At 44.4% G+C, this 14,811-nt stretch overlaps 1 protein-coding gene across 18 annotated transcripts in view; it reads right to left on the bottom strand.

The window, feature by feature from the left end:
• The window catches only part of EIF4G3 (eukaryotic translation initiation factor 4 gamma 3), a 324,364-nt gene that overhangs the window by 228,030 nt on the left and 81,523 nt on the right, over nucleotides 1–14,811 (bottom strand). For 12 of the 18 annotated variants that reach the window (XR_012897363.1, XM_075906747.1, XM_075906740.1 and 9 more), the window contains exons 3-4: nucleotides 13,306–13,434; nucleotides 4,078–4,182 (exon numbers count right to left, since the gene is read on the bottom strand). Coding sequence is in view for 16 of the 18 variants with exons in the window: in XM_075906747.1 (XP_075762862.1) it covers nucleotides 4,078–4,182; nucleotides 13,306–13,434 (234 nt within the window). In the remaining 2 variants the exon portion in view is untranslated. The remainder of the gene's footprint in view (nucleotides 1–4,077; nucleotides 4,183–13,305; nucleotides 13,435–14,811) is intronic. The other 6 variants (XM_075906746.1, XM_075906736.1, XM_075906744.1 and 3 more) reach the window with 2 other exon arrangements.

Genomic DNA, 14,811 nt, shown 5'->3' on the forward strand with positions numbered 1-14,811 from the left:
CAAGTACAAAAGCAGTTTCTCCTCTCTTGATGTTCCAACCTCCACATCAGCTGCTAGAAGTGGGCCTCACCCTCCTTGACTGAATTAACCTCGTTATCTCTAGCCTTATTCTGGCCTGCATATTTATATCTGCCTCTGGAAATTTCCACCCATGCATCTGACGAAGTGGGTCTTTGCCCACGAAAGCTTATGCTCCCAATACATCTGTTAGTCTATAAGGTGCAACAGGACTCCTTGTTGCTTTTGTTTTGAGAGAGTAAATCTGGTGAGAGAGATCTCTTGGTGCACATATTGCTATGAGTAATAGGTAAGGATACCACACCTGTCAGTGCCAGTTTGGGAGCATGAGGATAGCTTTTGCCTCATTGTTTTGTATTTTGTGGATTATGCGACCAATAACCACTGTCAGTAGGATTGAGTACAGAAGCATGCCCCTTCATTTGATAAGGACAGCATCCCCTAGTGATCATCCCAGTCCCTCTCTTGAGCAGAACAAAGGTAATTTTCGGTTTGGGGTGCAAACAGATCAAGGTGGGTGTGCCTCATTTGTGGAAAATTAAGTTTAGAGCTTCTCAGTTCATCCCCTGATCTCGAGAGAAGTATCTGCTGAATATGTCCATTGTCACATTCTTGTGACATGGCAGGTAATATGCTGAGATGTTTATATTGCATAGTACACCACGAATGTTGTGGCTGCTATTTGTCATAGAAGTTGAAGCACTGTGTGAACTTGAACTTGTAGACTGATTTATGGCTCCTTAGGTTTATGGATCTCATCTTGGATAGCAGCGCTTGGCTGCTATGGCATCAGGGTGTGCTCCGATGAATTCCAGTTGTTATACTGGGGTTATTGTTGATTTCTGTTCATTTATTTCTAACGCTAACTATAGTGTGATCATCATTTGGACCATGTCCACCATGTCTCAGAAGGTCAGTCCTTTGATTAGGTAATCAACTAGATATTGAAAAAACACTCTGACCTATTTCTGTATATGTGCTGCCACCACTGCCAGAGTTTTGGAGAACACTCTCTGTGAAGTGGCTAGGCGGAATGGTTGTACTCTATATTGGAAATGTTCTGGGTCTGTTGTGAATCTTAGGAATTTCCTGTGAGCTGGGTGAAACGTTATGTGAAAGCATGTGTCTTCTAAGTTGAGAGATGAAAATCAGTCCCCTTGTGTGGTCATTTTGAACTTTTGGGATCTCATGAATAAACTGAGTTTTCATAAATCCAGGATGGGTCTTAAACCCCCAGTTTTCTTCTGGCTTGGGAAACAGTAAAATAATTTCCGTCTGAATTGTGGAGGAACTTATGCCATGGCACCTAGCTGTAGGAGATAATCATAGACCATGCTTGTGAAAAGAATAGGGAACGGGTTAGAATTAATGGCCAGGAAATTATCAGGATAATATATCTGGATTTGATTATTTCCAAAATCCACTGGTCTGATGCTATGGAGGCCCAGCTGTGGTAGAAAAGGCCAGAGTCAATGTCATTTAGGTGTTTTGGTTGCAACATATGGAAGGTTATTCAAACCTTCAACCCACTATTCAAAATTGTGGTTAAGGAGCTGTAGACTGGGATGATGGCACCTCTGAGTGTGCTTGACGACCTAGATGATACCGAGCAATGGTACCGCCATGAAGGCAAGCGGTTCTGCATCCTACTAGGCTTGCCCTATAATGGACAACGGCCAGCGCTGCTGTTGTTGCCACTGCTGGCATCAGAGCATGGGCCAGTGGGGAGTTTGCACTCGTGGCAATAAGGTCTCATGCTGCCTCAAATGTGTTTGCAGGCAGATCCAGTTCCTCCTCCTGCTCCTCCCACAACAGAGAGTCCACCAGAACCAAATTTGATGGAGCTCCCCACAAGGCCAGAGTCAACAGTGCTGGCATAGGTGGGCCTGAGTTTGGGTGTCCCAACGCAGGACACACCCTGCTGGTGACTGCATGCTACAATGCATTGGTATGGGAGAGGCAGCCTCTTCTTTTTGGGCAGCACCAGAAATTGCTAGCAGTGCCTCATACTGGAGCTGGTTCTTGATAGCAGGCCTCCTTAGAGGAGTCCTCGTCTCAACGTCGTGACTTCCCACCCCAAGGCCAGCACATTACACACAGAAGTGCCTGGTGCCAGGTCCAATATCATCTGGGCTGGTTGGGGGCAAAGAGCTGACTCCATTAGAAGGCATTTCAGCCCACAGTCCTGCTTGTTATTTGCCCTGGACTTAAAGCCCCTCAAATCTTACACCTGTCGGACTGGTGGCCTTCTCCAATGCATGTGAGAGAGGAGTCATAAGGGTTTTCTTCAGAACGGGCTTGAGGCAGGACCCACGTGGCTTGAAGCCCTGCAACTGAAGCAGCCTCTGGGCTCGGGGAGAGAAGAAAAGAGTCCACTATGGAATCATCTGTGAACACAAGAGAGGAGTTTCTCCGAAGACAGTCACTGGCAGTTGGAAGGAAGTGAAGATGAACCTTTCACAATGACTCACCATGTTCTATTTTTATCAGTGTGGAAGCGTTTATAATGTAATCTTTCATAAAACCCCCAGGCTTCCTATACAGGAAGAACCCTTATGGTAGAGAGTTCACTGGATCACTAAAGGGACTGGTTTTAACTCAGGTGTTTGCCAAATATTCCTGGAAAGGGGTGCAGATCATTTTAAATGCATCACAGTTTATACAGCTTCAAAAGTTTCAAAGGAATAGCTATATTAGTCTGTTTCAGCAAAACCAACAGGGACTCCTATGATACCTTAAAAACTAACACATTTATTTGAGCATAGGCTTCAAAATGCATGAAGGAAACTGAAAACATGTGTTGTTTGCAAAAATGAGATAAAGGAGACATCATACCTTAGTTCACCTAGGAAAACTTTGCTGATGTTGCAAAGAAAAAAGGAAGTATAAAATGTATATGGATATAAACTACAGAGGGTCACTGATAAGTACTCCTAGACAGTGAGCCACAGATTAGGAGAACAAGACTGCTTGTAAAAACAGAAGGTCTAAATCTTTAATGTTTGTATCTGAGTCTCATAGCACCTGATAGCATGGCTTTTAATGGACCAAGACTAGTTCAGATTAATGTTAAGTACTGTTATGTGCTTATTTTCTTCAGTTATTAAACAAATTAACTATTGCCTGAATTTTACTGTGCTGAATAAACATCCTAGACACAAGACAGTTTCTGCTGTTGTAGAAGGATCCAACATCAGATAAAGGAACTTAAGTTAGCTGTGAAGTTAGCACCTAAATGTGCCACATATGATGGTGTCTTTGCTGGCAAAAGATCCCTCAGACTTTAAAGGTGCTGGGCACGTCTGAATGCCAGTACGAAAACTAACTCCCAATGGGAACGACTACAGCTACCATGCAACCACAATACTCCCCTCACCGAAGTCAAAGACCCACCAAATTGTAACAGCTTTCAGTTAGTACAGACCTCTTCTGAATCTGAACCAGTCCCCTACAAGTGGAAGGCTTAAATACCAATCCTGTGAGAATTCAGTTCCTGTGCATGTATCTACAATGTGAATTATTATTTGTCTGTAACTGCGACATCTTTGGAGCAAATCTGTGTTACATACTACTGGCTCTGTGGCTAACAGAATGTTTAACTATTTTAGAATTGGTCACGGTACCTGGACACAAAACAGTGATTCCTGTGCAGGCCCGGCCAAAGAATTCGCAGGACCCAAGGCAGCATGGCTGAGCCGCACGGCTGCGCAGCTCCCAGTCACGGCAGCAAGTGAGCAGCCGGGTGGACAGGGCCAGGAGCTGGGCAGCACGGAGAACCTGAATGCGCGGGGCCCAAGGCAACCGCTTTGCTCGCTTTGCTCAAAGGCCAGGCCTATTCCTGTGTACACAGAATGTTGAAAAAAGGACCTAAAGCATTCCATGTTTACAAAAAAATATATAATTTGTTCCCCAGTTGTCAGTGAATCCCTGCAAGCAGTGATGCCAACCTAACAAATCCCTAACATCACAAGTCTGAACCAGCTTTTTTAAGGCAACATAAGCAAGGAGCAGATGCTTTTTGGAGGGGCATTTCTCAACCTTTTTGCTCTTGTGACTCACCATCCCACATCCCAGAATCCTTTGCACCAGATCCCTTGGATCTTCAAAAAGACTGTTGGCTCTTGGGTGGGGTTGAAAGCTTCTGTCCCTCCTCCCTCCTGGCTGCTGAAGTGAGAGTGAGAGAGATTGAAAGGGTAAGAATGAGTGAGAGAGAGAGAATTTGTGCATACAGATGCTCTACTCACTCTCTCCCTTCCTCCTGGCAAGGTGTAGATGGTATTTTCTATTCTCTGCCTGTTCTTTTTGAATAATTACAGACAGCAGCAACATCTGAAGAGTTTTTTTCTCTCCAATTCCTGGTGGAGCTCCATTTTCTCCTCTAACCCTGACTGAGGAAGGTTTTTCTCTCTTCCCAGTCACTGTTGAGATTGGCAACTCATGCCCCCAAATCTGGCCAAAGCAATTCCATTGTCTCTCTCCTACCACCTCCTCCCAGGTCTTGAACCTCATAACTACGGGTAGCTATCAAAAACAGAGGTCCCGAGGAGAAGCCCAGCCCTGCCTCCTTCAGGTACTGGAGAGTGGGAAGATGGTTTGTATTTCTAACACAGTGACCTTCTTGTTCCCTACTTTTAGACTCCAGATTTCATTTCAGTTTCTGGTTCCTCCTTTCCAACAGCTAAAGACCGATGAAAAAGCTTTGTGTCTTTTCTCCCCAGTACACAGTATCCTGGATGATGCCAGTGTGTGTTACTGCCAGTCTACTTCTTTCCACATCTGTAACTGAGGAGGGTAGGTGGGAGAGAAGAGGTTTCAGCCTCTCCCCCAAACTCTTGATTACTGGGAGTCTCTTAGTGCAAAGAAATGGAAATTAGGAGGGTGGGGAAGCACTGGAATGGGCTCCCTAGGGAGGGGGTGGAATCTCCATCCTTAGAGGTTTTTAAGCCCCATCTTGACAAAGCCCTGGCTAGGATGATTTAGTTGGGATTGGTCCTGCTTTTAGCAGCAGGTTGGACTCGATGCCTCCTGAGGTCTCTTCCAGCCCTAGGATTCTATGATTCTTTGATTACAGAACCTGAAATATCACTCCAGATTCCACCTTGCCTTCAGATTTCTAGATCACACATGCTGAGCATTTCAATGAATTACAGGAGTTAAAGACATTCCAGAAACAGAAGTGTGATTTCAAGGCCATGGAATTTTGAAAAGGCAGAGAGAAGCAGAATGCCTTTTGCAGTGGATCCTGGGGTTGGGAAACTTTTTCATTGCTGCAGAGTTCTTCTACTCTTGCAACAGAAGCCGTTCTGAAGGGCAGTGGACTCGCTGGGGCTGGTTTTAAGTCATTCTAAAGGCAAACATCAGCAGCTGTATAGATAAAACAAGAGCAATAATTTAATTGGAAAAAAACAGTCAAAAGAGGGGGAAATAACCATTAATAGCAGTACACTTTCTTTTGGTGTTTATTTCAAAGAAAAATAAATAAAACTCTACTAGATTTGTTTGACAAAACACGCACACCTTTTCCCACAAGATACAGCATGCATTCCATTGCTCTTTAATCACTGTTCTTGGAAGCCTGTGTTGGAACGCTCTAAATACCACTACACACTATTACGTGGCAATCTTCCATACATGCATTTGGAAATATTTAAAGGGGGCAGGAGACATTGCTTTTTTTTGTGAAAAAAAAAAATAAAATAAAAAAGGTGCCGGTATTACTCCAGAGGAAAAGTTGTTGAGAAACAAAAAAGCCGGGATGCGGCCGGCATTTCCCTTTTAAGAGATGTGGCCCAGCTGACTGTCGGACATTTGCATACAGAGGTACCGGTACGCTTCATTCTTTCCAGGTAAGCTCTGACTGGAGGTGCTGGAACTATGTCTGGAGGTGCCGGTACTGAGTACTGACCAGGCAGTACCATCACAAAAAAAGCACTGGCAGGAGCCATTCTGCCCAGCCATTTTGCATCATTTTTATAGGTCTCCACTTTATTTGAACCAATCATGGATACTTAATTCTATGATTTAGTAGCATTTCACGGGTATTAGCTAATCTTCAAAGCCCCTATAAGAGAGCCATGTTTTAAAAACATGTGCCTTGTTAGACATGGATCCTTTTTTAGTAGTGAGGGCAATGAGGGGACACTTATATCTCAGATCTAACGTTCCTGACCTATCGAAACAGAAGTTCCACCATCTGTAAGTATTGCTCAATTCTACTCTACCTACTGGAATACTATTCAAACTCTGAAGCACATGGGAGGAAGTAAGTACTGAGTGCCCCTCATTTGCAGAGGTACTACAACTGGAGAACCAACATTCCTATTAATAACCTTTTCTTCTCCTTCATGGCAGCATTTCTACAAGTTACTCACTTTAGGAAGCTAGCAAGCAGTTATGATCATCTCATCTGGAGGAAGAGTGCTCAGGAATTCCACTAATTAAACAAAGATTGGAATACTACTCCTTTGACTGAACAGCTGATCTAGACTTAGCATTGAGAGAACAGTAATTTATGACAATGTAAGTTCAATTTACAACTATCAGCTTTAAGCACATGGAAAATAAAAGTTACCTATGCTCTCACCACGCTGGCAAAATGAATTCTACCACCACTTTCTCCTTGAGCCCTGGACCAAATCACAAGAAGTCTAAACATACAATTTAATCAAATGAGAATGCTTTTGGTTCCCTATTGCTGAACTTTTATTCCTTGATAGGGCTAAAAAAAATTTTTAAATTCAGTGGAAATGTATGGCTACTGGGGAGAGAACTAACATCTCTTATAAGTTTGCAAGTCTCCAAATCACTTATGAGACAGGAAGCCTCCCACTTAAGAACAGGTTGTGTTCCAAAAGTTCATTTGTAGGTTTGTTGTTTGGAACTCGGAATAAATTTTCCCATAGAGGAGGATGAGGAGGTAGGTGGAGATTCTGAAGGGGACTTCTGGGCATTCCCCAGCTGCCACACACTCCCCTCCCCCTCCACACACTCTCCCCCCATGGACTCTGCATCGGCTCCTGAGCTGTCTCCCCACCGACTGTACCCAGTCCCTGCTCACATGGAGGTGATGAGCAGCACAAGAGTGGGCTGGAGGACTCCTCAGGAGCAGAGGGCGTCCATGCAGCCATTGGCTGGAGAGAACTGACGATTTCCCCTTCAAAGTGCTGCTTCTCTCCAGTCAATGGCTGCAAGACTGCCCATTGCTTCCCCAATTATCACCTCTAATATCATTAGCTCACAGACATCTAACTTTCCCCACCTCTTCTGTTCTGAAATTTGATTTGTCCTTTTCATATGTGTTCATTTTTTTGATTGTATCCTTTGGTATATATGGTTGTGCCAATTTTCTTCCACTATTTGATCTGAGGAAGTGGGTCTGGCCCACGAAAGCTCATCACCTAATAAACCATCTTGTTAGTCTTTAAAGTGCTACATAATCCTGTTTTTTTTGTCATTGCTTCTACAGACTCCTTTGGCCAACACTTGCACTGATTGCCACCAGCTGTGCCTATTGCTTGCTTCCCTGAGACCAGTGCCATCTTTACCCATACATGTAATATGCAGCTGTGTAGGGCCTCCAAAAATTTGAGGCACCACGGGATCTTAGTATCTAACAACATCTTCCTATCGCTGTTCTGTGGCTCTGCTTTCCTCAGAGGGATCTAGTCAATTTAAAAGTAAAGGAGCCTGCCAGATCTTTTAGCAGAACATTGAACCTGTGAAAAAGCCAGTCAAGTGGTACTGAAGCCATTTAACAGGCATTTGCCAACCCCAGGTACATACTGACAGTTTCTGAATTCACTCTGTTAAGTCTGCAGGACCTTAGTTTAAAAACGTACTTTAAAATATTTCATTAAAGTGTTGCTAAGATTATAAAATAACATCTCTAAAAATCACCACCTGTGCCAGGCTGCTGTTGGGCACAAGGGTGCCAATTTCATAGAACTGGGTAAGGCCCCATAAACCCTAAGGATGGCCCTTACTGAGGCTGTAGGTGAACTTGTGTTCTTATGTGCGGATGTTCGTAAATCAGAAGTTTCTAACTGGGGGGGGGGGGGGGGGGTGTCCACGGCCACTAAAAAGGCAAATGTAATAAATATAAGATTCAGAGGGCAGACTTTCTAAACATTCATAGACTTCCAAGGCTTTCTACACAGCAGGGCAAAAGTCAAATTAAGATATGCAACTTCAGCTACTTCAATTGCGTAGCTGAAGTCGAAATAGCTTAATTCAGCTTTTGGTGCGGTCTATACAGCAGGAAGTCAAAGGAAAAATGAGGGCTACAGCAATCAGAGTAAGAAGTCCTCCATCACAACATTATTTGTGTAGACATGCATTTTGTTATTCCAAAATAATACTCCTGTGTAGACATACCCACAGATTCTAAAGCCACAAGGAACTACTGTGATCAACTATTCTGATCTCCTATGAAACACAGGCCACAGAACTTTCCTGCATTAATTCCTGGTTGCATCACAGTTTTAGGAAACATCTAAACTTCATTTCAGAACTGCCATTAACAGAAACTTTACCACAATCCTCAATAAGTTATTCTAATAATTAATCCCCCTGATGGTAAAAAAACGTGTATCTTGTTTCCAGCCTGAATTTGTCTAGCTGCAATTTTCAGCAATTGCATCTTGTTACATCTGTGTCTGCGTTATCAGATAAGAGCTTCCAGAAAAGAAATAGCAAGGTAAGAAGAGAGTAGAACTGATGTCACTTCTATTTTCTGCAGTGGCAAACAGGTCCACTTGAGGAATGCCTCACTTGTGGAAGAGCATCTGGATGACCTGAAAGTAGAGCTCCCACTCATGCTGAGAGCAAAAGGACCTGCTGACACAATCTCTCAATGTGCTTTTGATACCGGGGAGATACACAACTTCCAGGTGGATCACATGCGGGCTATAGAAGTCCCACAGGTAGAAAGCTTCCTGACTGCGGGCTGATGAGCATTCTCCTCACCTGTTGACTTTGAACATCAAGTCCATGTGGTCTGTCAACACCTGCATTACCTGACCAGACAACTGTGGAAGATGCAACATGCTAAGCGGATAGCCCTGAGCTCTCTCACATTTATATGCCGTGCCAACTGCAGAGACCATGTCCCCTGGGCCAGATTAAATTGAGAACGTGCAAGATCTGAACCATGGACTGTAAGTTCCCCACCCCTGATGTAGGGGCTACTGCTTCTCGTCCATCCTGGTTTGCTCTCTGAAGTGAAACCGCTGCCAGAACAGCAGCAGATTTCATTTGTTACACTGTTTTTCGATTGGCGCCTAGCGCAGCTTGTAGGGATTCTAAGTTGCTCCCAAAACTTCTCTGTCTTCCAGCTCCAGTAGGGCCATGCCACAGTGAGATTCCCCATAAAGCAGAAGAGGCTGCTGGTGCCTCTGATGGGGAGCCCTATGACTCACCCATCAGTGAGAGTCAATTCCATTTTCATTCCTCCTCCTGGAAACAAGTCAGGCAGAGGAGTACGGACTCTGCCCAGTGAAGAAACCAACCAAGGCACACAAGAGAAAAGAGAGCAAAAGCAGTCAAGATAAAAGCTTGGTGCAGAATTGAAGAAAGCTACAGAATAGATTTGCCACTGAGGAAATGAATGGAAGCTCCCACAAGGGCTGGACACTCTAGAGAGCAGTTGATGGATAGGCCTACAGCTAGCCAGGCTTGCCCAAATACAAAACTCTAGTTGCCCCCATCTGGTCAGTATAGAAGACCCTATACTGAAGAGGGTCAGAGGATGTGTCCCACTACAGCAAGAAAACTCTGTTTAAAGGCAATCAGCATAAACAATGAAAACCAATTAAAATAAGTATTATTCTTCCTTTCCTTTTTTATTATTGGACCACAGATTTCAAGCTTTAATTTCAACAACCTTTGTAGCCACTTTTTGTCCAATGTACTGGTGTAAGAGCTGCAAAAACCACCTAGAGAAACAATCCATCCATGCACTAGGGCTAAATAGTATCTGGTCCATTTGCTTTGCTTCCTTTATGCCACCCATGCATGGGGCAGGTACAATCAAGTAGAGGAACTGTTCTCTCCTATCACCAGCAAGTATTCCCAAGATGGTGGGGAGGTAATAAGGCCACACCTCTCCTAATCATCATCACCTGTCATAAACCGAGTCTAATTTCAAAGACCCTAAGGACATGTCTATAGTTACCAGTGGATGGACGCTCCAGAGGTCAAGTTTTTGGTGTTCGATTTAGCGGGTCTAATATAGACCCATAAATCAAACATTGAGGGCAGCTCCAGCCGGCATCTGTACTACGCACAGTCATGAAGAGCGTGGGAAGCTGACAGGAGCATTTGCTCCTGTCAACCTCCCTCAGTGTGTACGGCACATAAACGCAATTAAAGATATGTCGACCCCAGCTATGCATTAACATAGCTGGAACTGAGTATCTTAATTCATCCTCCTGCTGTAGTGCAGACCAGGCCTAAGAGTCAATTGGGCAGCAAACAAACATTCTTCCTGGCTGTCTAGACTAGGGATTCTGGTACAGAGCCCATTTTCTTTGTAAACATTGTCTCAATAAGAAAATATCAAGGAAAAAAACTTAGCTAACATTTTAAAACTTTGTGTAGGTCACTCTATTTCCTCCCCTTCCACAATGTCATTTAGGGATTGGCTTTCTCTTTGTCCACAAGTTCACCATGAATAAGTTTGCTGCTATGCAAGAAAGGTCAAAAAAGATATTGGGGTTTCTCCTGCTTCATTCACCCTTGTCAGTTGTTTCTCTTTCTAGTGTGAAACTCAGCCTTCAAACCAGAGAAGGGATAAGAAGCTGCAGCAATATAAAAGTACAAGATAATGCTCGGGGAGAGCATCCCCAATGCCCACAAAATACTTCAGCTTCCACTTGCTGGGCCTCCACGAGGATGGTCATTTACAAGAATCCACCGGTGACCATGGATCTTCAGGTTTCTATTAAGCTGCTTAAACCCACGTATCATATACATGGTGCTTGCTCTATAATCTTACAATGTACCATATTTATACAAACTGAAATGTTTCACACAGATCCTCATTTGTTTTTACACACTGAAACAGACTGAAAAGCGGATCGTATTTTACTACTTCTCCAACATTAGAGAAGTTGATTAGAAATTTCAGCAGCATTTGTCAAGATTTTTAATTGTTTTTTCCAAGCCCTGAAGTAAGCTTGAATCTCTTACTATATCTTATCCTGTCCTCTGGACACAACCATACCCCAACCCTTCCACAACTGGTCTTCCTCCTTTCTCCTGTAAACTGACAGATCTTGTTCAGAACTCCACTGCCCATCTTAACTTCCTGAGTATCTCATGGTTTAATATGACCAGGGAGGGGTTTAAATGTATAGTTCGAGAATACCGGGGGGTTATCAGGAAGGCGAAACTGCAAAAGGAATTGCGACTGGCTAAGGATGTGAAGGAGAACAAGAAAGGTTTCTACAGGCATGCTAACAAGAAGAAGGTGATCAGAGAGGATGTGCGGCCCCTACTGGATGAAGGAGGTAACCAAGTGACAGATGATGTGGGGAAAGCTGAAGTACTCGATGCTTTCTTTGCCTCTGTATTCATGGATAAGGTGGGCTCCCAGACTAATGCACACCAGACTAATGCCTGACCAATGCCTAGGGTCCAGAGTGACTTAGACAAATTGGAGGATTGGGCCACAAGAAATCTGATGAGGTTCAACAAGGACAAGTGCAGAGTCCTGCACTTGGGACGGAAGAATCCCAAGCATAGTTACAAGCTGGGGACCAACCAGTTAAGTAGTAGTTCTGCAGAAAAGGACCTGGGGGTTACAGTGGATGAGAAGCTGGATATGAGTCAACAGTGTGTCCTTGTAGCCAAGAAGGCTAATGGCATATTAGGTTGCATTAAGAGGAGCATTGCCAGCAGATCCAGAGATGTCATTATTCCCCTTTATTCGGCTTTGGTGAGGCCACATCTGGAGTACTGTGTCCAGTTCTGGTCCCCCCACTACAAAAAGGAGGTGGACGCACTGGAGAGGGTCCAGCGGAGGGCAACCAAAATGATTAGGGGGCTGGAGCATATGACTTATTAGGAGACGCTGAGGGAGTTGGGTCTGTTTAGACTGCAGAAGCGAAGGGTGGGGGGGGATTTGATAGCAGCCTTCAATTTCCTGAAGGGAGGTTCCAAAGAGGATGGAGAGAGGCTGTTCTCAGTAGTGACAGATGGCAGAACAAGGAGCAGTGGTCTCAAGTTGTGGTGGGAGAGGTCCAGGTTGGATATTAAGAAAAACTATTTCCCTAGGAGGGTAGTGAAGCACTGGAATAGGTTACCTAGGGAAGTGGTGGAGTCTCCATCCCTAGAGGTGTTTAAGTCTCGGCTTGACAAAGCCCTGACCGGGTTGATTTAGTTGGAATTGGTCCTGCCTAGGGCAGAGTGCTGAACTTGATGATCTTCTGAGATCCCTTCCAGCTCTATGGTTCTATGATTCTATGAATATTTTTTACATCTGCTCAACTGATTACAACTGAAATCCATATTAAGATTAAGGGCTTATCTATATGAACTTAAGCGTGCAGAAAACCAGTTTGTGAATATACACACACAGTTTCTGTGTAGACAAGTCCTCAGATTCTATTTCTCATTTTGTCAGTGCTCCACACCACCAGTGTTCCTCTATTTTCAACCCATCTTCACTTCATTCAATCTCCCTTCTCAATCTCCTTTTTCTCATTCTCTCTATTGCACATTTTTATGGTGTATGCTCCCCCTTTCACATTCATTCCAGTACAACACTAAGCCTTTTAAAACACCTAAAAACTAATTTGTTCTTAACTATTTGCTAATCAAACATTATTAGTTAGCATCCATGCTAGTATTTCTATTTCGCTCTCCATCTGTAATATTTGCAATCTGCCATGCAATCTGGCACTTATCTTTATAACTTTATTTCACTATTTTAAATATTAATTGTAAAGTGCTTTGCCCAGCACGGTGTAAAAAATGTAACATGCAAAATCAATGGAACCAATATGTGAGGAACTGCTGTAATGGTTCAAGCAAAAGTGGACCATAACCCATAACAGCTTGAGAAGAAATAGGGATATTACTCAACTATGTCGCCAATAGTTTCTGTAAGCTGACACACTACTTACTACAGAGTTGGGAGTTGCTTTAAAATGGCATGCTCCCACTTATCAATTTTATGCCGGTCACAGAAAGCAGATAACTCAAACCCAAATTGAGCTCGTTAAGCTGAGAGGGAAAAAACTAAGAAAAAACAAGAACAGACAAAGTTCTGAATAGCACCTATCATACCTGTGAAAGTCCAGGGGATGATGCATGTCCTGGTGGCGTTGCAGCAAGATTTGGGTGTCCCTTGTTTATTTCATGTGCAGAGTAAGGGGATGGAGCAGGAGGTCCTGGTTGTCTTGCTACCTGTGTTACCTGTAAGGAGATAAACTATTAGTAAAACATAGTATTAGTCATTCAATTTTTATATCATTCTATTTTTGCAGCGTAAGGAACTGCCAGATACGGAGGAGGAATGAAGTAAGATGAGGGCCTGAAACATAAGCCAAGGTATCACAGGCCAGGTATGACGCCTGAGACTGAAACAGCAATGGTCAAGACTTTGCTAATATAAAGCAAAGTGAAGTTGTGAGCAAGAGGCAGGCCCTGCTCATAGAAGTAGGCAAGAAGAGGGCTGATATCACAGAAACACTCATACCTAAGAGGTAGTAGGCACCGGCCTAAGCACATTCCAAAGGGATCATAACAAAACACCTCCTTAAAAAAAAATCTCGCAACACCACCCCCACGCAGATAACAGAAATATAATGCCCCAGGTTCAGGACAGCATCTAAACAGCATAATAATTAGCAATTAAACCCCTATACACAAGGTAATGGGTGGTCCTAGGTAATGACAGAGAGTGGCAACCTAATTCATCAGAAGTGATGTGTAACTTGTTTGCACCTGTGTATAAAAGTGCACCCCAAAGAGTTGCCCTTAGCCAAACAAGGGGCAAGGTCTCATTCATGGCACTAACCAAGCTGAGTCCATTGTCAGGGGGTACACGTGCGTAGTGGTTCAGTAAAGTCTACTAACAACTATTATTGCACAGATTGAACCTCTGTCATCCAGGACTCTCTGGTCTGGCAACATCCATGGTCCAGCAGGATCACATTTGTTGCTAGACCAGAGAGCCCCAGCCACAGAGGTTGAGAAGGGAGTCGGTCTAGTCAGCAGCAGCCTGAACAGCCAGTGACCTGGGGGTAGAGAGCCCGTGGGAGACTGGGGCAGGGAGCTCCAAGAGTAGCTGCAGCCCAGTGCGGGGCTGGACAGCGGGAGCAGAGAGCTGCAAGAGAGGCTGCTGCCTTGCACGGGGCAGTGGCTGAGGTCAGGGAGCTCTGGGAGTGGCTGCTGCCCTGTACAGGGCTGGGGAGCCCCAGGAGCAGCTGCTGCCCCATAAGCGGGCTGGGGGCATCAGAGCCAGGCAGGTGGGCTGAAGGAGGTCACGCCCCCAGGTTCTCCCAGGACAGCAGCCAGGAGGGGGACCCTGAGAGAGCCTGGACACCTGACCTTCCCTGGTCCAGCAAATTCCCTCATCCGGGACCACACAGGTCCCGAGGATGCTGGACCAGGGAAGTTCAACCTGTACTTCATTTGACAATAAAGCTGGCCTTGTGCCTTTGATCCTTATCTAATTTTGTGGTCTTTGAGAGCTCTCTCGAAGTCTGCTATGTTGGCTATTTGCCCAAGCCAAGACGACACACAAAAAAGTATATGCACACAGCCAAATGGCTATCAGAGGGGAGGCAG

This window comes from Pelodiscus sinensis, chromosome 23 (assembly GCF_049634645.1).
Source record: "Pelodiscus sinensis isolate JC-2024 chromosome 23, ASM4963464v1, whole genome shotgun sequence".
Lineage (NCBI taxonomy): Eukaryota > Metazoa > Chordata > Testudines > Trionychidae > Pelodiscus > Pelodiscus sinensis.